We start from the raw sequence: 21,268 nt of genomic DNA, 5'->3' as shown, positions 1-21,268 counted from the left end.
GAATAACACCGAACACCTGATTCCAGAGACGGAGCAACACTTCACACTAAGGCTCTTGGCTTCTTGACACTGCACCAGAGCAAATTAAAATTAGCAAGCTGAAAACAGAAATATATCTTGCGTCTTGTAGACAAACATCCTTGGTGCACCCACATGGCTCATGAACAGGAGGAAACTGAACCAAGATGATAGGATAGAGACACAGAGGAGACTCCCATTGCTACAGGAAGTGCTGAAAAATGAACAAAAGTTCTTTATGATGCTGGTAACACACAATTCATTAATAAGAACAGCAGTATGTTGGGTAGCCTATATCTTCATGGATTTAAGTATTTTTAATTTCTCCCAAAATTTTGTAACAGACCTCAGGAAAAGAATACTTGGCAGTATTTTTCACAAACTTCAGAAAAAAAACCCACTTTTTTTGTCTGAATGATTCTGTTTTCCCACACATAGCTTCCTGTATCTAACTACACCACAAACACGTGATTGGAATGCTTCTCTCTTAAGAAAAGGGAAGTTTCAATAAAGCACTTTTGCTAACTTTATCTCTACGTAAGGATGCATATGGCCTCCTACCATTAATAAATGCCAAGTGCCAAAAGCCAAGTTTTCAGATTTTGACAATTACATAGATTCCCATATTTCTCAAAAACTGTTTTGATTCATAGCAAAAAATTTATCTTTCAGGAATTAATTCCTCTGGTGCAGGTTTGAGTTGTAGGGCTGGAGATGGAAAGGCAGGTAAAGGATCTTCTTTAACAGAGGACGAAGTAGCTCTGCCTTAAATATGTGACAATATTTCCTTTACTTATTGCAGCCTTCAGCTTTCTGCCTGCCCATCATAATAGACACATCCCACTGAAATGAGACAGAACACCACTACAACAGACACTTGTAAATCTGGCCAGGCTGAGAGGTGCTCTCAAATACAACATAGGGAAGATGGAATAAAACATCTCTCACGTTTAAAACTGAGAGCAATGCATGCAAACAAGCCACAGACATTGCTATGAGTCTGCACAACACTTCTTTCCTCCTATAGCTTCAGCTTCTGAACTAACAATGGAACATGAGCACAGCTAGATCTGCCCAACATCTCCTTCAACATTACGCTGCACTCTTATCTCTCCTCAGCAGAATCAGGCAATGCACTTAGCTTTGCTTTACTTCAAGGAAAGAAATCCAAACATTCTCAACAGCCTAGTACTTACTGAGTTCAGCGATGCTCCCCACACGTGTGGCAAGTAGGGACTGCTCGATGGTCCTTAGCTCTGACTGGCTGAACATCTGCACCTCCCCAGGCTTGTTTGACCTTTGCTGGTCCTTATGAAGGTTCAAGCTGTCCGGCAGGCAGAGAACACCTAGAGTGGATAAAAAGAAAGAAGTCCAGTGCAGTTTCAGTGAGTATGGTAACTTTGCTGCCACCACCACATCGTTCTGGGACATTCCAAGACATAGCCTGCATGTGCAGAGCTTGAAGCAACCAATATCTGTAACACAATGTCACAGATGACTCATGCAGAAGTGGCCCTTGTTAGCCCTTCTGAGTATCTTCAAGCTGATTACTATGTCACCTCGGGATAATTCTTACAGAAAAACCTAGGAGGATTGCTCAAGGAGGATTTCAAAGAAACCTCCAAAAAACTACTCCAAACCGATAAAAAAGTATTAGAAAATGGCATCTCAGAATTCCTGAAGATTGGTTTTAAAATTATGTATGAGACAGCCAACACATTTGCAAGGAGATTTCACTGTCAATTGCCAAAACACAGGACAGCATCAAGATGCTCCAAGTGTCACTGATGGCTGATTGAATTTATTTTGTAAATGCAGCTCCTAGCAATTGAACTCCTTAGGCTCCAAAAGCCCATTTATGCAGAAACCCTTAGAGCAGTAAATTTATAAGGTGCAGGGCAAAAGTAAAGCTACTGACATAAAATTATTTACATACACATTCATTCAGGCACAAAAGTCACTTTCTGCCATGACGTGTAAACCCTCAGGAATAGATGGAGGGCACCTATTTATTCACCAAAATCATTGTCATGCTAAAAATGAGAACATATTTACAAGAGCAAACACTGCATTACCAGCCTTGGGCAACAGCTGCATTGGTCCAGCTTGGAGAGGAAGCTCTCCTCCCTTCCCAGGCTCTGTGTACAGTCAGTTATAGCTATGCTTTTCACAGCATCACCTTCACAATGCCACTGGGACATACACAGGTGGAAAGCCACTGGAGGTAGTGGAATTGTACTTCTTTATGACTAAATAACATCTTATCTCCAAATATTACCTTTGAAAACAAGCCAGAGTAGGAAATGTATTTTTCCATTAGTTTTTACTACTTCTTCTTTTAAATACAGAGTGTCAGTTCTGCCCTCATAGACCAAGCTGGCTGCAAAAGCCATTAAGGAAGAGTATCCACTATATACTTGATCTTTTTCTTCAAGGGAAGAACTTAGTTTCTTAGTTTCTCAGCCCAGTAAATATATGACATTTAGTTCTACTGACCAATAATTCTGTCAGTAGATTGATGAAACTGTCAACTGCTTTGGAGCACTGCAAGACCAGGAAATGCACCTGAAAGGAGATGCTTCTCAGACATCTTGTTAGCTTTACCAAACTGCCTTGGATTCCCCTCCTCACATCCATCTCCTCCCTGCAACCAATTCAGTCTTCAAGTTATATTTGTAGCACAGTCCTAAAAAACATCCATCCCGGGAGAAGGGAGGTGACACAGGTTCAAATGAACCCATTCCAAAGAAAAACGCAGGGGTATACACTGGGAAAACCAAGGATGAAAGTTTTGTCCACCACGGCCATGAGACAGCAACCTAAACCAGGATCATCCTCTGCACACAGCAGTGGCACCAGAACAAAATCCCCAATAGCCAGTTCAAATCTTGGAGATGGAGGAGCAGGAACAGGTGTAATTTCCAGCTTCTGGCCCTGGTCCCAGGCTTCTAACAACCCCATAAATGTGTAGAAGGTCATGAGAGAGTAACACTACTCATAAGAAAGTGCCCTGAAGAGAAAGAGCAGGACACCTGACACAGCACTGGGGAGGGAAGAATTCAAGGCCATAAACACTTGCAGTATCGATCAACATTTATATTCTGTGGATGTACAGAACTCAGGAAGTACACCTGCATTTAAAATGCAGACTTGCCTGCATATCATATTTTAGTAAGCATTCTCTCTCTCCTTTTTTTTTTTTTTTTTTTTTTAAGATTCTTCTTTATCATTTTAATGGATAGAAATTAAGACAAAATTGGAAGAGTTTTCCCCACAGGAAACAGATGTAAAAATGATCTAATATTCTAAGAGATTTCTAAAAACAAGAAATAAATCACAAGCAGCTTTATGGCATTGTTAAAAAATGAATTGGATATTTTTTCTACAAAAACACACCTTAAGTGTGGTGGAAAAAAATACTTAGGATAACTTTACAAATAAAATTCAAATGGTCTAAAATGATAATTATGTACAGAAGATATTTCTCCAAGTGATTTATGCAGTGGGATATAAAAATTTTATTCTCTACTTGCCTATGACTCTGTTCCCATAGCCAGGCCTTTTCCTCACTAATAGCCCTGACGATTAATTACTCTGGTCTGTAGTGAGGGGAGCATATTCTTAGGCTCTTGGAGAGAAAAGCATCAATGAAATGCAAAATGAGCCATTGTTAGAAAACTTAACAAATTATAGGATGTGTCATGCCAAAGGATTACACTTGGGTTGGAGATTGGCAGAGATACACAACAGCCAAACATCTGATTCTTATATCAGCTTCAAAACTATAATAGACCACAACGAGTGACCAGTGGAGTGATGGAAGATTTGTTTGTAACTCATAATTTTGCTGGATCAAATCTGTTTTCACAAGCATGGAGAAAAATAATTTTATGGCTTGGGCATGCAACTTAGCCAATCTTCTAGCTTCAACTGTTTCCTGCAAAAATATTAAAGCAACTAAGATGCTTTTTAGAAGAAAAACCCACTCTCTTTTTATCAGTGTTTGATGTAAAGCTCAAATTTTCTGATGAAAGGCTACAGCAGAGAAGAAAAGAGCACACCAAAATGAAGGGGAGAGGGAATAGACAAACACTTTGTGATTTTCAATATCTTTTTTATAGATAGAAATATCTAAAAGCCAGCATTGTCTTTCATTGGTTTGGCTACAGTTCAACTTATTTTAATTCTCTGCCAACTGGCATTATTCACTTGCTTTTTCAGCCTTATTGTGTTGAACTTGAGAAACAAGTGAGGACAAGTTTCCAAAGGCCTGAAAACCAGAAGATTTTCCATGTTCTTCTCCTGGCTGTCACTGCCAATTCTATGTGTCATTCCACACCAAAGACTTCTGTGCAGAATCTTCAGAAATGAACAGTGGTACCTGTCTTTTCTCTCAGCTGGCACTATTCAATGTCCTTCCTTTCTGCTTGGTTACTCAACCTTATGTGCTTCCTTGTCCATTAGTTTATTCCTCTTCTTCCCTACAATTCACTGGAGTGGAAATTAAGCAGTCAGCTGTTGCCCGATGAATGCTGGGCCAGATTCTGTCAGTACATCCCTGTCTGCCCTGTGCCACCCAGCAATGTGCATCAGCCACACACCAACTGCTGTGAAGTGCTGGAGCAAGGCAGGACAACCAAAGCACTCCAGTGTATTTGGATTTTGTCACCTCTTTTGGTGCTTCTCTTTGTCTCTGTACCCTCCTTGAGGCAGCACCTGACTGCACGGACACATCCAGAATGGGCCACACACAACACTGCTGTATTCACTTTGCCCTTGGCCTCAGAGTACTCTGCAATCTACAGGTAAAAGACTGAAGAGAAACCCAGACATTTTAAAATTAGCAGGATGCAAAAAAAAAAAAAAAAAAAAAAAAAAAAAAAAAAAAAGATAAGCTCTAATGCTCCCCCCATGAAATTTCTAGAGAAAAAGCAACATCATAGAAAAAAATCTGATGCACAATTAATACATTTCACATTTTCCTGCCTTCTGGGCTCAGCTAAAGCACAAGCTGGAGTTCAATCCCTAAGGACTTAAAAATCCCAAACCAAAGTATTGCACAAAATGACAAAGTAAAGGTGCGTGAGTTTATAAAAGGAGCAGTTATTTTAAACCTTCATGCAAACTCATCCAGAGACTGGGGTACCTGGTAATTCTTCCAGCTTCCTCCTGCACATTCCCACCTCTTCAGGCTTAGCTGATGCACCACCCTGCACTGCAAAGGAGATTCTGGCACAAAAATACATGCTTTCCTGCACACTTTTTTCAGAGCTGACCAATGCTTTCTTTGTAGTACAAGAAGCATGAGTGCATCACACAAATATCCCAAACTCAGTGCCCAGAAGCAGTCCCAGCAGAGCTCCTCAGTGCCTCCCCAGCTAAACAGCCTGAAGGACCTGAGAGTCAAAAGTGTTAGGAAAGATGGGATGTTAGGAAAGATGGGACAGGAAGGACTTATGAATATGACTGCATGGTAAGAAATACTGTAGATGTAAAACCTGAGTGAAATAGGAATGAAAGCCAGTTTCGAGATGTGTGCATGGCAGGCAGGAAGACGGTGATTAGCTGAAGATGGGTGAAAAGACAGAAAAACAAAAGACACGGGAATATTGCCTTTCCACCTCTGCAAAGGCATCAGGGAACAAGTACATAAGAAAGAAGTCTATAGAGTTTAGAATATAAAATGACATGGTAATGTAGTAGTTCTTATAGGCTGCATGCAAAGTTTGTAGGTTTTGTATCACACGCCGGTTGGTCACTGTAAATTAGAATATTCAACACAAAAAGAGATATAATGTGTTGTAACATGAGGATTGCCCTCTTCTCTTCTCCTGGCTCTCCTACCTTTTTCCCTTACCGCTCTTTTCCTGGCCCTCCTACCTTTTCCCCTTACCTTTCTTCTCTTCTCCTGGCTCTCCTACCCTCTTCTCTGGCCCTCTCACCCCTCCTTCCTTACCTCTCTTCACTAAGCTCTCTTACCCTCTCGGCCCATCCCCTCGCCTCTCTCTCACCTCGCTTGCTCCTGTTTTCTCCCCACATTTTTCCCCGCTCCTACCCCGTTTTTACCCCTTAGCTCTCTTCTATATCTCTCTCCCCCCATTCTCTCTTTAGGGCTTTGCTTCAGCCGAGGCTGGTGGCTGGAAGCAGGTCCTTTTTACCCACGACCCTTGTAATAATAAAGCCACGTGTTTCTAGAACATCTCAGGTCTGCAAAGTTCCTTGTTCCTTCCATCCACGGAAAAATTTCTACACAAAAGCAACTCCAACACAAGACACAGCAGGCATCATGTAACCTGTTACAGCTTTTCACATCTGGAAAAATACAGGGTTTGAAGACCAAATTTCAACTAAATACAGAAGAGTCATTAAATTATTTTTTGTTAAATCTAAGCTTTCTCCACTGCTTCATAATTTAGAATTAAATTACCTGCACTTATATACCAGCTCTTGCCCAAACATTTAATTCCTGAAGTGGTGGCACCTATGGTGCCCATAGTCATACCTCACGCCCATACCTCAACAATTGCTGAACTTATACATATATATACACATACATATATATATGTGTGTGTGTGTGTGTGTGTGTGTGTGTGTGTATGTAAAGTGATAGAACAAGGCAAGTAAGAAGTGTGCACTGCCTATATTATGGGTCTGAAATATCTAATGTCATTCATATTTCAAATTCTTTGCCTCCTCCCTCTCCTTTAGTATTCAAATCTCATGCTCTAAACAAAACAAATTTCCAAAGACATTAAATTAATAAAAATGCCCACTGACCAACGTGATTCAAACTGATCCATGGCTGAGAAATCTAGAAGAAATCTAATACAAATGTGTTTGCTTACACTAAAAATGTAAGTGCTGTAAACAGCATAAGATACTTTTTTCATATTTCGCCATTCACTCCTTTGGAAAGACTGCCAGACTTCTTTATACAAATTTAGAGTGTGAATGGAAGCACGAATGCTTTCTTGTGGTATTTCTTTAAGTGCTCCTACTTTCAAGAGAAAAGTAATTCAAATAATCTTTGACCTCCTTCTTTATTACATCTTAAGCAAACGTATATATCTGGAAAAGAGTTTATATTCCCACAGCAAGGAATAGCTGAATCTCACTAAGAGTTTATTGAATTTAAGTGTGCAAGATAGATATAAGGCAAATTGCTATACAAAATGAGCCTGAAAATGGTAGTTAACCCTGAGCTGTCCCCAATACGTGGTGTTGCATATTACATTGCTCAAGTAAATGCCAGCCTTACCCAGGAGGACTACCTCCAGGAGTAGGAAATCCCCTCAGTCATCATAATTTATAAATTTTATTACATGGGAACGCAGTACTAGAAAGTCTTTGAATCCAGTCTCCTGCTCTCATAAATAATCATGTGAAGTTCAAGAGCTCACAAAACATTCAATAAAAAAAAGAACAAAACCCCTTTCCTTCCACAAGCTAACATACAAAAATACTTTCCAGCACCATAGAGCATTCTTGAGATCAACAATATAAACATCTATGGAAAAAAATAAAAGAGTCAAAGGTATTGCCAGCTGCCTTTGCAACAGCAAAATACTTGACTAGATGCAAACCCCTCATGGTTGGTATTCCAACATGCAGAAGAACTCTCCTGAGTTTTTCCACAACACATTCTGCAGTTGTGGCAACCACGAGTACATGAGAAAGATACCATCCATCCAGGTGCTCAGCAGATTTTGAGAGATGATATGGGAACAGCAGCTCCCTGAGCTCAGCACCCTGACACCCGGTGTGCAAGAGCTGGTGAATGTAAAGTGACACAAACGGCTACAAAGCTCACACCTGAAAAGAAACCCTGTGGTCTCCATTGTTTTAAACAACCTGTGCCATCATTCCCAGGCTTAGCCTGTCCGCCTGATGGCAAGGCAGATGGAAAATATTCTCCTTACATAAATGAGACCATGGGGAAAACTTTAATCATATCAGGTATTGCTTTCAGCTAACAGATGACCTGGAAACCAATCAAGGCAAGAGCAAAGTGTCTTCTTTTCACACATTCCAACCCATTTAAATAACAAGGAGTGTCTTTGCATGGAGAAAATGCAAGGCACTTGGGACAGCTAGGTGGTGAGATCAAGTTTCTAGAACTGGAGTCTTACAGTAGGCAGAGCAGACCAAACCAGAAAGGGTGGAGCCGGCACAGGATTCAGGAGATTAAAGGGACAGTGCCCCTGTGTGTCTTTCACACTCAGTACCTAAAGACATGTAAAGGCATTCCAAAGGTCTGTATTTCACCTCAAGACACTGGCATTATGCAGGTAAGGTAATATTCACGTCCAATATATAGAGAAAGTGAAAGTAAAGCACAGGCAAGTTTAGTAACTGATTCAAGGTGAAAAAAAGAGTGTCAGAGAAAACCAGAAAAAGACCATAAGGTCTCTAATAAAGCATTTTAACCACAGGAGATCACCCTTTCTCTTCTGGAAAAACCAGGAGAAGAGCAAATGAATAATGCTTAAAAATTACAGAACTGAGAGTCTAACTGAATCACCCAAAGCTGAGAGCACCTCTGTGAGATACCAGAGCAGATGCTAAAGGAAGACAAGATAATAGAATTGATAAAAATGAAATTTGGAATGTTTATCTTGTAATGTAGCAGAGGGGCCACATCCGTGGCACCTCCCCCCAGACCACCTTAAAAACAAACCTCGAAAGCTCCATTCAAAGAAGCCTGGCATCGCGGCTCCCAACCTCCAATGCCGGAGCGAAAAGGACCGTCGCCGAAGCAGCCGGTGCTGCCGCCGCCGCGGGGCTGGCTCCTGGCCGTCCCGGCCCGGACCGCCCCCCGCCGCTGCCACCGCTGCTGGAGCGGTGCCGGGTGTCCCCGCGGTCCCCGCTGAGCTGCCCGCCCCGGCGCGGCAACCCCCGGCCCGGCTCCAGCTGCCACTGTGAGGCGGCGCGTCCCGGCCCGAGCCCTGGCGCGGAAAACTCCAAAGCCCGCAAAACCACCACGTGGCGCGGCCGATGGGCGGCCAGCCGCCGCTGCTAGATGGCGCGTCCATAAGCTCCCGTCCCGGCGTCCCCGGGCCGCCCAGACCGCCGCCCCGCTCCAAAAAAGGGGAACCCACGCCTGCCACGTTCCATCTCCACCTCACAGCCCTGGTGCTGCCCACCATCGAAACCTCCAAGACGCCATATTGGATTGCAAAACTGCCATGAGAGCCCGCAGCCCCTGGTGCCCGAGGGCGACCCTGTACATGCAAATTAGAAGTCCGAGGTGCATCTCAGGACTCTTTTAACACCAAAAACCCCTTATAAAAATAAAACTAAGCAAAATTAAAACACACATGAACCAATACTAAGCCGTGTAAGCCCTAGAGTATCAGGAGAACTGATTTTTCCAGTTTCTGTGACTCGCTGTGACTTGAGAGTGCCAAGCCAGAGGTGAGACCCCGAAGAAAACAAAGGAAATACAGGACTTTGGGTATACTCCCAGCGAGGGAAGAGTTCTCCAGCTCTGTTGGACTTCCTGCAGCAGAGCTGACAAGACCCTCCTCCTCCACGGGGCATCGGGCTGCCACACCCCTCGAGCAACCATTGTAAGAGCTGATTAATAAAGGCATTTTAAGGAGATTAATATTATCTCTGCCCATTTTTATTTATAACAGAATTATATTACAAAATGCGACTGTGACATCTTTTCTTGTAACAAAGTTTCTTAGCACAGCACATTCTACTTAACTGGGATGTCCTCCCTATTAGGATCCCTCTAAAGGCAATAGTTTTCGCCTAATGCTAATGAGTGGCAATCACTGTTGCTTAAAATGGCATACAAGTAACAACAATTCAACTGAATTAGGATACATTCTGCTAGCACCAAGCAGTTAAGTGGTGCACAACGAAGTGGAACGTGGGATGGGTTTGATTATTCAGGCTATATATTACAAAACAAAGAAGAATCAGGAAATTAAATCCCCCTAAACATAGAAACTGAGCTCCCAAATCACGAACTACAGCTTTACATTTATTTTTATTAGGACATAAAGGAAAGAAAATCTTAAGTCTTGCCAAAATGAATTGCTTAACTTCAAAATCCTCAAAAACACCACAGAAACAACTACAAAAGCAGTGAACATGGAGCAAGCCAGTCCACGAGAGAAGAAACGGAGATCTATCTCCTCATGCTTACCCCCTAAATCTTGCCCCAGTTTCCTCAAGTGTTCTGTGTGGTACTGCTGAAGATGCTGTTTTCCAGCATGCATCCATGGGCTGGACAGCCAACAAGTGGGATGACAGCACAGTGAGGGGCAGCTGATGCCACAGTGAGGGCACTGATGTGCACCCTGTGCCTTCACCTCCCTGTGATTTTCACTACTTCTGTCTCCCTGTTGGCCACAAAGGGGTATGTTATCAACTTTGCAACAAAAAAATTGCACGACAGCACACTCTGCTCAGTCATGCTGTTCCACTGTCATAGTGACCACAGAAGTTTCAGTGAGAGTTGTGATTTTTTTGGCAGGGAGATGTTAGAGCTGACACAGTGCATTAATTTTATGTTGAACACCCATCAGCTTGAGATTACCCTGATCTAAGCTATGCTTCCCTAGAACTTGCAATGTATGGGAAAAAGGTTTTGTCTTACTCTTTGATAAGGAGGCATTCAGACACACAAAAAAAGGGAAAAATAATAAAAAATGCCAGTATCATCTTCCTTCTCTGCTACGTGCAAATAAATATAACACATGCAGCCCTCAGTGCGGCGATACAAGAAGAAGCTGAGAGGTCACTGGGAATCTGATGGAAGAAAAGACCACAATGACTGTGTTGGCAGTACCAGCAAGTGAAAAACAGAGAAACACAGATTTGACGGCAGTCGAACCATGAGAGTGCCTCTTCCAGCAAGACCTAAGACACATACTCATGGAGGAAAGGATGCGCACTGGTAGAAATGTGACTCTGGGCATGCACATAAGTACTAACTCATGCAAAAATGGGTTTGGCTAAAAACAAGCACAAGCTCCTCTTAAACTATGAGTTCAAAGAAGGTCTAAGCCTTTGAGTCACCAAAAATGACTAAGAATGCATTAATGGGTTTTATTTCACAGAAAAAGACCTGTCCTGATAACAGCAGAATGAGAGAGGATTCAGTGATTCATAGCTTACAATACGCTCTCCCGGAGCCTGTAATTTCCTTCATTCATTACCTGGCCCCTGAAATGCCCAGCCCAGACTGAAGCCTTCCCTTCAGAACTGTGACGTGGGCACAGCCCGAGTGCCCAACAGTGCTGATACAGACGTCTCCTGACCCAGCCTTGTCTCCTCCAGCACTTGACACACAAGGCACCAGAAGCTTTTTGGGCACTATAATGTATGACGACGAGTGAGCTTCTTGTAACCATTTGGGTTTCTTGAGAAGACAGACTGAGTATCAAACTGCAAATGAGTAATCCCACACAAGTACACAATCTTCTGTTTTTGCATAATCTACAATGCAAACAGGCTCGTGTTCCAAATACTGCAGCTATAGTAAAACAGCACAAAATGCCTGGTCCAAAAGAGCGTATTTTCTGTTGCTTCCTCTGTGTGCCACCATCCTTTTGGCACAGGCACCATCCGTCAGATGTCTTCAAGGGTCAGGCACATAATTTCAAAAACATCCACATGCTTCCATTTCTGAGCAGTTGCACTAATACTCTAAAACACACTTGGCAATAATACTTTGAAAACCCTAAAAAACACCTCCTCCATTTGCTTCAATATTTGCAAAGATTAGTATGCTTTTTACAAAACAAGTTGCCAAAAATCCCTCCTTTCATTTCAGAACACCATCAGCTTATACAGAACTCTTTAAATAATACACAGCAGACCAGACACACAGTGCTGAGACTGAGCATGGGGTTTTCCCATTGTAGGTACCAATTGCACCCTTCCCATTTCCCAGGTGGAAGCAGCTGGAAATGGGATTAAGGGGAGTGTGACAAAGCACCTGTGGCCTATGGAGCCATCACTTGCACTTGGGAGCCAGTTACGTATGTAAAAGCTGATGCAAACCCAATATATAAAACAGAATTAAGGATGGTTTGCAGTTCAAACTGGTGAAAACACCTGACCATATGCAGGTGAGGTGACTGGTTGATGGAAGAATGACACTACTTCTTGCAGAGCTGGGTGCTTTGCTTTTTAAGTCACCTTCCACAAATGCCAAAACCTTGGACTCTGGCCCAGGCAGTGTTACCATAATATCACAAAGCTGCTAAAATCATCACCATCCTTCAATTCAAACAAATAACCATCAGCCCCTAAAGGTTTCTGGGAAGGCATTAAGTATGTGTTTTAATGAAATAAATATAAAATTAATAAAATTAGGTAAGTCTGCAGTCAGTAAGGCATCAAACCCCAAAACACATGACACATGGGGGCTGCAAGGAAATCCCTGAGCCTATGGATACATGTAAACAGAATTGCACTGCTGCTGCATGTTTGCCATGCCTCAGCAAGAAAATGCAGGCAGCTCTGACAGAACTCTCACTGACTTAGGATCACGATGTTAGTTCCCCAAGGAATAAGTTTTGGGCAAACCAGAGTGTGTGGAGCCCACAGAAAAGAGTAAGTAATTAGGATTTCCTTTCAACTGCTTGCGCAGATGACTATCAGATTAGCCTCTCCACCCTTCCATGGACCATGAAAGTCCATGCTTAATGAAAGTAAAGAATGATAAAATGGTTTAGAAACACAGGCTGCTATTTACTGGCTTTAGGGCAGTATCCCATCACTCCAAGAATTGACTATAGATAAAAACCATCTACCCATGAAGTTTATGGTACAGGATTATGGCAATCTCCTGAACGGCCTACAAGCTCTCAGCAGGATGTGCTCCACAGTCTCTGTGTGGTTTGGTACATCACCTGCGATATCCCTAACTGGTGAGATGTCCCCACCGGTAAACACCTGAGCTCAGGGACTGATAGCCATGACCTGCATGGGAACAAGGTACTCATCCTCCCTCAAGAAAGGGCAAACCTTCAGCATGTGCTTCGATGGGGTTTTGCCACATATTTAAAGCCAAACACTCATCTAAAACTTTTACTGGCTGGAAACCCTGCATGCCAGCCAGATGACAGTCCTTTCTAAAAGTAACCTTTACATTCTTCCAAAATTCCACTTGGCTTACTAAATAGAAATTGCCTGTTAATAGAACATATTTTATCATTCAAACCTTTGATATATAGACACCCACAATGATAAATCAGTTCTGACCAGTAAAGGTTAACCTATATACATATATATATGGCAAAATCATTACAGACAATGAAAAAATTTACAAGGAGAGAGGTTAGATTATGCTGCTAGCACACATTTATGACTGTTTGCCTTACAGATTGCCTGCCTGAACCCATTTCAAATAATTCAGATTTTAGAGAGCTGATCGACACACTCTTCCCTACCCAGCTATAATACAAACTATGTATTATCTGTGCATCCATTCCACCTCAAAAGTTAAGAGGCAATAGCATCTGACTCTTCTCAAAGCATTTCGAGCAAGGGTTAAGCCACAGTACAGTGCTAAGGATGCTGCCACACAGCATCTGACAGCTTCTGAACATAGCACCCAGAGCACCAACCCATCAGCAAAAAAATGTCATATTAAGTAAATCAATGCTATTTCTCTTACCACTGTGGTCTTCTCTATGATGTTTTAATGCACTCAGAGACAAAAATTTACTAACTAGTCTATGCACAGGCAAAGCTAAACTGTTCATTTTAAATGGGAAATTATAATGTTCTCTTGCACACAATGCAATATGTGAAAGATATGTTGCACGTGGGTCATCTTTTCTGATGTGAGGTTTGCATAATGAGAAATTTCTTTTGTCGAAATTCTTCAGGTTAATCATATGTCTAAATGACTAACAATGGATTTAGTGGACTCTCAAAATGGTTTGTTGTGTAAGAAACTGTCCTGGGTTGCAGTGTAGGATGTACACAAAGTATTTATTCTATCACCATCTCCATGAGCTGTTGGAACCAGGTGGGGCAGTGTTTTCCCAGGCCCCCTTCCTTTGGGCTCTTCTGCTAATGGCCCATCAACGCCTGGCCCATGACTCACAGGTAACTCCCTCCAGGAGTTATCTCTGTTTAATGGGCCATCAAGGACACACTTCACAACTCATCATCCCATTGTGAGATGCTCTGCCCAGGGGGAGGAGCCAAGCATTCTCACCTGGATATAAGCTGGTATTTGGAACAGTGCAAGCAGCACTTACCTACTGGATTCCCAGAGGACCAGAGCTACCAGACCTTTCTACAGGATCACTGCTTCATGAAGACCACCTCATCTGGACTGCTTCCACCATCCTGCTCACGTTGTATTCTGACTCTGTCAGTGGTCCTTTGTGTTATTGCATTTATTTTATTTTATTTTTACCTTTTTACCTTTCTTCTTATTAAATTGTATCTCTGACTTGGAGCCTCTCACTCATTTTGCTTTCAAACCACAACAGAAATTTGCTTCTAACCCTGGTAGATGTGGAAGAAATCTCCCTCCTCCCCCATTCTGCCAATGGAAGGGTATGGTACTTTACTGGTAATATTCCAAAACATGCAGATCACCATTAGCATGGCTGCTGTGGGCAAAGCCTTCAGTATAAGAACTGAAAGATCGCATGTAATCCAAAGGAAATCCAGACAAAAAAGGTAAGCATCTTTTCTTTTTCCACCTAGAAACTGCTCTTGGTATTTTCATAGCACGGGAATGCAGTGAAACTTTTTCACTTCATATATCTATAGCTCTTTCCTTGAGCAGTTTCATCTTTGTTCAGCCCTCAGGTGGTATGCTTTGTCAACTAAGCTTAGCTATGGAATTTGACACATTTCCATTTGGTTTCTGAAATCAATTGTGTGAACACACCACCTGTAGTGACTTACGACCATGGGTTCCCTCCTCACTCTGCTTAGGCAGCCACTACTTGAAACTTTGAATTCAGAACAAACTTTATGGCAAAAAGACAGGAAAAAACCTCCAACTCAAGCAATTTAAAGCAACGAGTATAACAATCATGGCAAAAGCAATGACAATGTAACAGTCTGAACGCCTTCAAAACCAGTGCTCAAAATTACAAACATTGGGAATACAGGTTTTACCCTACACTGAACCCCATAAAGATTAAAAATTCTACCCGTTCACATTTAAGGATCCCCAAGTAACCTTGACTTTGACCTGATCACAACGGGAACTGGAAATTTTGAGACAAGTTTTTCTTCTTCAGAGAGAGCTAGAAAAAGGAACTGAGGAACTGTCCTTTGGGTTTGGCTATGCACTGATTATAAAGCTGCCACCTGGAAATTCCACTACCAGAGTTCTTAGGCTAAAAAACGTTTCAGAAGAGATCTGAATCAGACAGGGCAAGTCAAGCAGCATGGCTTTCCCCAACACACTCTTAGATAGGGAAACAAGATGCAAATGAGGACACCAAATGCCCTGAACTCACTTCTCAGGATCCATAGCCATGATCTTCACAATCTGAATTGTTCATACAACAAACAATACATTCTGGGGTCAGCATATCATGACAGGAGGTGAAGTAAAATATGACTGCTACAGACAGAGCTTGAAAATCTCAGAAGAAAACAAGCAAAATATTCTTGTGATGACTTCAGAATCATGGGAAATAGGCAGAATGAAGCAATGGTTTTCATGTGCCATAAAGTATGATTAAAATGTCCTTAGGCATATAACTCAAGAGTCAGCACAGACCAATATGATGTAGAAAAGAGAGATAAGGAGCTCGTGAACTGTGGTTTACTGATAGGACATACAAGATTAATGCAAGCAGCAGTAGAGAAGGAAAACAATAAAACCATAAGTGATGGGAAATAGTCCTTACACTAAGCCACTCTGTATGCTTTTGGGGAATGAACTGACAGCTGAGTGAGCGATAACATTCATGTGATCTACCATCCTCTTACCTTTCATGAGTTAACAGCAACTTATTGGGTGTGTGGGAACAACATATAAGGACAGCTCTGTTGAAGCAAACACCAGTTTGCACTTCATTTTAACTGCAGCATACCTTAGTTTAAGTACTTCAAAAGCAGATTGACCAAGAAACTACTCTGAAGCAAGGAGAAAGATTCAAAATATGTAATACTAACACAGAGATAGATTATGCATCCTGGGAACAGCCAGAACACGCAGATGTTCTTTGGGTGAAGGCAACATTCAGGACAACAGCTAAAGAAATGTCTTATCCAAAGACCAGAAATATATTAATAGAGATGTATTGCATCCAGCTCTGGAATCCTCAAAACATGAAAGACATGGACGTAGAAATGGGTGCAGAAAAGGTCACAGATGACAAGAGGGCTGGAGGACTTCTCCTAAGAAAACAGACAGAGATTTGGCATTGCACAACCTGCAGACGAGAAGGCTCTGGTGAGACAAGGAGAGTTGATTTTGGTTAGATATAAGGACAAAACTTGTTTATAATGAGGGAGTTAAAACACTGGCACAGGTTTCCCAGAGAGATGGAGGATGTCCCATCCTTGGAAACATTCAGGGTCAGACTGGATGGGGCTCAAAGAATTCTCATTGAGTTGGAGATGTCTGCTTACTGCAGGGGGTATGAATAGATAGTCTTTAAAGGTCCCTTCCAGCCCAAACCATTCTGTGATTCTATGAATCTAGGCTAGGTGGAAATGTGTTTGTCAACTTTCAGCTGGATAATGGCAGTTCATCTACTGGCCCTGAAGCCTTCAGGTCCGGCCAAGCCCCAACTTGTGCAGCCCATCATCTCAGTCACACAAACCCCTGCAAGCACCTAAGCCACCACATTTCCCTCTGAACTAAGAGCCCCATGGTGTCCCACCTTGCAATCCAGGTGCAAGATACTTGACTAGTAACAACTAAATTGTTTGGCTAATACCCTGTTTTGATATTGAATGTAAATTCACACAGGACCTGCTGGAAAAGCTGCCGCTAAGCTGGACAGACCCTAGAGTTTTGGATGTGGAAGGTGACTTCCACAGGACTGCAAGCTCCCTGAAGTGCTGGAACTCAGCTGGTGACAAACACCAGTAAGCTGGCTGCCTCTGGAAATCCCATTCCAGCAACAGCTCCCCACCACTGCGGCCGTGCCTATGCCACCACCTGCTCTTTATTCAATTCCCTCCGTTAGTTATTTTTGGCTGCTGACCAAATCTCCACATGCCACAGCATACAGCCAGGAATCTGTGAGGGTGGCCAGGGAATAGCAGGGAGGCTGGTAACACAGCCACACAATTGCCAGCCCAAGAGAAGGGAAACCAGCACTTCCCTGAGCTGGGCTGGCTCCTCATGGCTCCAGGAGGGCTCAGGAACGACCTATCCCCCTGAGGGACGTACGTGACATCTGCAGGTGCCGTGTGGTTTGCGGGCTGTGGCTGCAGGCAGGCACAGAAACAGGCTCGGTTTTCAGCTTGTGCAGCTGCACGTCTGGGTGAGCATCCTCTGGCTTAGGGGAGCCACTAGCACAAAGCAGCCCTCAAGTTTGTAAAGCACATTGATGGGTTTGCTTTAGCACCACAAACTGAGTGCTACTGCAAATGACTTCCATAAAATGAGATACATTGCTACAATAAAGGAAATAATATTTACCAAGATACTTAGAACTCTTATTTTCAATATATATCTTCAAAGCAATTAACTAATATTAGAGCATTCGTTTTCCTCAGGCCTCCATGACTCCAGTGAATACATTTAGACCTCTCAGTTTACACAATTAAGGTATACTACTTTGAATCTGCTGCCTTGAATAGGAGCAGAGGTATCAGTACCTGCAACAAAAACCAGAGCTCAGAGGTCTTAATCCACAAGCCCAACCCTGCCTGGCATCCAAAAATACCAATGCACACTCCTGTTTATCTCTGTGTAAAACTAGTGATGCCACAGAAGCTTGTTTCAGCATCATCTAGAAAGCACCTTGAGAAGCACTATGCCAGACAAGCAGCTCCGTCAGTAGGTTTTATCAAGAAACCAATTTTCAAAAGAAACTCTGAAAATGGGAGCTTCATGGTGGCTCATTTAAACATGGGCAGATGACTTGGCCTCGGGAGCAGAAGAGCACAGGCTCTCCTTGGGGACATTTCAAAGATTACTTGCCTATACAGAAGTGAAAATGAAGTGCTTCTAAAATAAAATGTTCCCCTCACCCAGCACTGTAACTTTAATAAATCCAGATGTCTAATATTTTAATCTGAAAACTGTGCCTTGTAAAAAAAAATTCAAAAGAAAAATGGAAGGACAAAAACACACTTTATATTCATTAAAGACCTCACCAAATTTTACAGCCTAACCAGGAGTGTGAAAGGAAAGTGGGGAAAAACCCCAAACCCAAAGTACAGACATTTGAAATCATACAGAGCAAATATTCAAGGCCAGTGAAATGTTACGACGTAGCATAGTTGAACTGTTTAACAGTCTCAAACATACTTCAAAACATTTCATTACTGGGAAAACCAAATGTCAAAAAGCCCCAAAATTGGCTTAAAAAATAAATATTTTTTTATGAGTAAAAGTGGAGTTCTTTCATTTACTGCTTTATTTCCACAGCTCTCAGTGCACGCTCTGCTCTAGTCATGTTGTCAAACTTATCCCTCCAAGCAAGAAAAACAGAAATTACATTCTCTGCCATGTCAGAGCAAAAGTTCTCAAGAAAACCCAGGAATCCAAGAGCTGGAGCTTTAGGAAAACCATCAAACAGGCAGAGAACTTTACTAACCATATCACACATGGTTCTTAACCAGATCCTCACTCGTATCTCAGTCATTCAGTCTGAGATTTTTTAGTAGCACCTTTCATAGATTTACAGGCAATAAATCTATCAAAACCTCCTGCTTTTCTTTCATCTTTTCTGGGAGTGGGGGAGGGGAAGATAAAGAAGAATGCCAAAGAAAAGCTTGTGTTGTCTTCTAAGGAAAGAAATGACTGAAAATAATTCATTGCTACAGAAAGGAATCTGTATTGTCAAAGTTTATAAAACTATGGAGTAATACACATATAACTCATGCAAAAGTGCTGAAATAATTTCTTGCAAGTCGTTTCATGATCTTATCATTATTTCTTAAATCATTCCAACACTTTGAGCTTCAGCGGTATGAAAACAGAAGAGACCCCTGCAGGTTTGGGGAGAGAGGCAGAAGCTGGGGGCCAAGTGCTGGAGCAGGATCCCACCACCTCTCACTGCTGAATTGCTTGGTGGGACTGGAGAGACCCAGTGCTTTGCAGAACCCCATCTATGTCATGCTTTGTATGCAAACATGCAACAAAGGACTTAATGAAAATTAATAATTGTATAAACCATGGTGATTTTAAATATAAAGCAATTTGAAATTTTTGGCTTGGATATCACAGCATTTCATTGCTTTCAGCTCTTCTGAAAAACATAAATGCATTATCACCCTTTCATTCTTAAGAGAAGTTTAATAGAAACACCAAGAGACAGTGATAAATGACGTTAACACGACCATGGATTCAGCAGAATATTCTAAACCAGATGAAGCCTGCAGGAAACAGCTTTCAGACAAAGCAAAACAAATACTGATTTTATCATCAGCACAATAAAGGTTAGGGATGGTGGGACGTTTTTATTTGTCAACTCACCTGCTCTTTGGCTTTTTAAAATCCTACCATAAAAATAATATACAAGTTCAAGTTCTCCATCACTACAGTGAAAAATGAGAAGTAACAGCAACAGAGTCACTGAGATGACCACTGAGCAAAACACTTGGGAAAATCTAGTCCCCTCTTTCTTTTTTGAGTATAAATAGATCTCATCAGCAGCTTGCTAATCACTTACAAAATCCCAGTGGAAAGCAGTGGATGCCAAGAGAGACATCCATAAGGTGTGTAACCCATCCAAACAAGAGGCAGAATACACTTATCCCTGCAAAGCCTTTGTTTAACTACCTCAGCTTAAAACACATGCAAAAGTTAAATTTACAAGTAATTTAACCTAAAATTCATCTGGGATTTGTCAGTCTTTGCTGGAAACAACATCTGGCAGCCATATCCAGCCTTAGTGATGGGTACTCACAAAAAGCTGGCAAGATTTAACAAAGTTTGCTGGCAATTTTTTTCAAAAATGCTTTTCTCTGTCATTTTATGTAAACTTTGCTCAAGTTCTGTAAACTTTTATTTAGTCAACTCGAAAAACTGATTTTAACAAAAAACATGAAAGAAAATTATCCATGAAAATCTGAAAGAGGAAGGGAGTGAACAGTTTGACCTGAAAGCTCATGTGTTGACCAGATCTGCACTGTAAGGCTAACCACTGAGGAAAGCACCAAATGGCAAAATTCACTCATCATAAACTTCAGAGATTTCAAGAAAGCACTTGACAGACTCCATCACTATTCACTCTGGAACATCTTGAAGTGTTAGGCTCGCCAATAAAAATAATTACATCATCAAGCCATTATACCAAGCTGCAGCTTGAAAACTTGGAGATTTAAGTACAGGGTTCAACACAAAGGCTGGTGTCAGATCAGCAAGAAATCACAAACTTCTACACTTGGGCACTACAACTGACTCCATTAGGAAAACAAACATAAACGCAACAATATAAAGTTTAACAACACTCCTCTTTAAAATCTGGCCATTGCAGTTGTCCCCAAGTCCTCCAAGTGTACCCTGCCCAACATGCAATACCGATAAAGGCCAACAGCTGGGTCCAGCACTGCAGGATGGTGAAGTTAGCAGTGGCTGCCAAGGGAAAAGTGTAATTAGAACACAACTTCCACCTAAGAAGTGATCCAGTTTATACAGTAATTGTGTGTGATTAACAGTCAACTGGAATAATTTCACCAACTGAGAAGAGGGCATTTCTTCTTAGCATCTAAAATCGGATTCACTAATTAAAAAAAATTATCTACGCCTCAAACTCTTGAAGACTACAAGCCTTCAATTCAGAATATTATTCCTGCCTTGATATACAGACAAGAAAGCTGTAAATCTGTGAACAGTACAGATAGATCAATGCTATTAGAAGCAAATGTATCAGAAAACCCTGGGTATAGCATAAAATGAATTGATAAAGAGGTACAAGATTTACCCCAAAGGCTGTCTCTTATCTGTAGGGTTACTGAGAAAACAGGGCAGAAGCATTTGGCAAGTGCAGTGGGGATTAAGCAGAAAGAGGAGGGGGGAACCTGGAAAAAGTGGAAATTACACTGGAAGTTCTACAAGCACAGGTGGCTTTTTGAAGTAGTTCCTTCTCATCTTCAGCTACACAAGCAGACAAAAAGC

At 41.8% G+C, this 21,268-nt stretch overlaps 1 protein-coding gene across 2 annotated transcripts in view; it reads right to left on the bottom strand.

The window, feature by feature from the left end:
• The window catches only part of ABTB3 (ankyrin repeat and BTB domain containing 3), a gene marked incomplete at its 5' end in the record, with an annotated part of 191,772 nt that overhangs the window by 76,302 nt on the left and 94,202 nt on the right, over window positions 1-21,268 (bottom strand). The window contains one exon of one of the 2 annotated variants that reach the window (XM_083859562.1): window positions 1,215-1,353. The exons of the other annotated variant lie outside the window; for it this stretch is intronic. Within the exon in view, the coding sequence (XP_083715688.1) occupies window positions 1,215-1,290 (76 nt within the window). Of the gene's footprint in view, window positions 1-1,214; window positions 1,354-21,268 lie in introns of those variants that run through there. 2 annotated transcript variants of the gene reach the window in all.

This window comes from Zosterops lateralis (genome assembly GCF_965231275.1).
Source record: "Zosterops lateralis genome assembly, chromosome: 4".
Lineage (NCBI taxonomy): Eukaryota > Metazoa > Chordata > Aves > Passeriformes > Zosteropidae > Zosterops > Zosterops lateralis.
Note: the sequence above shows the minus strand (reverse complement) of the source record. Positions and strands in the feature narration are given on the sequence as shown.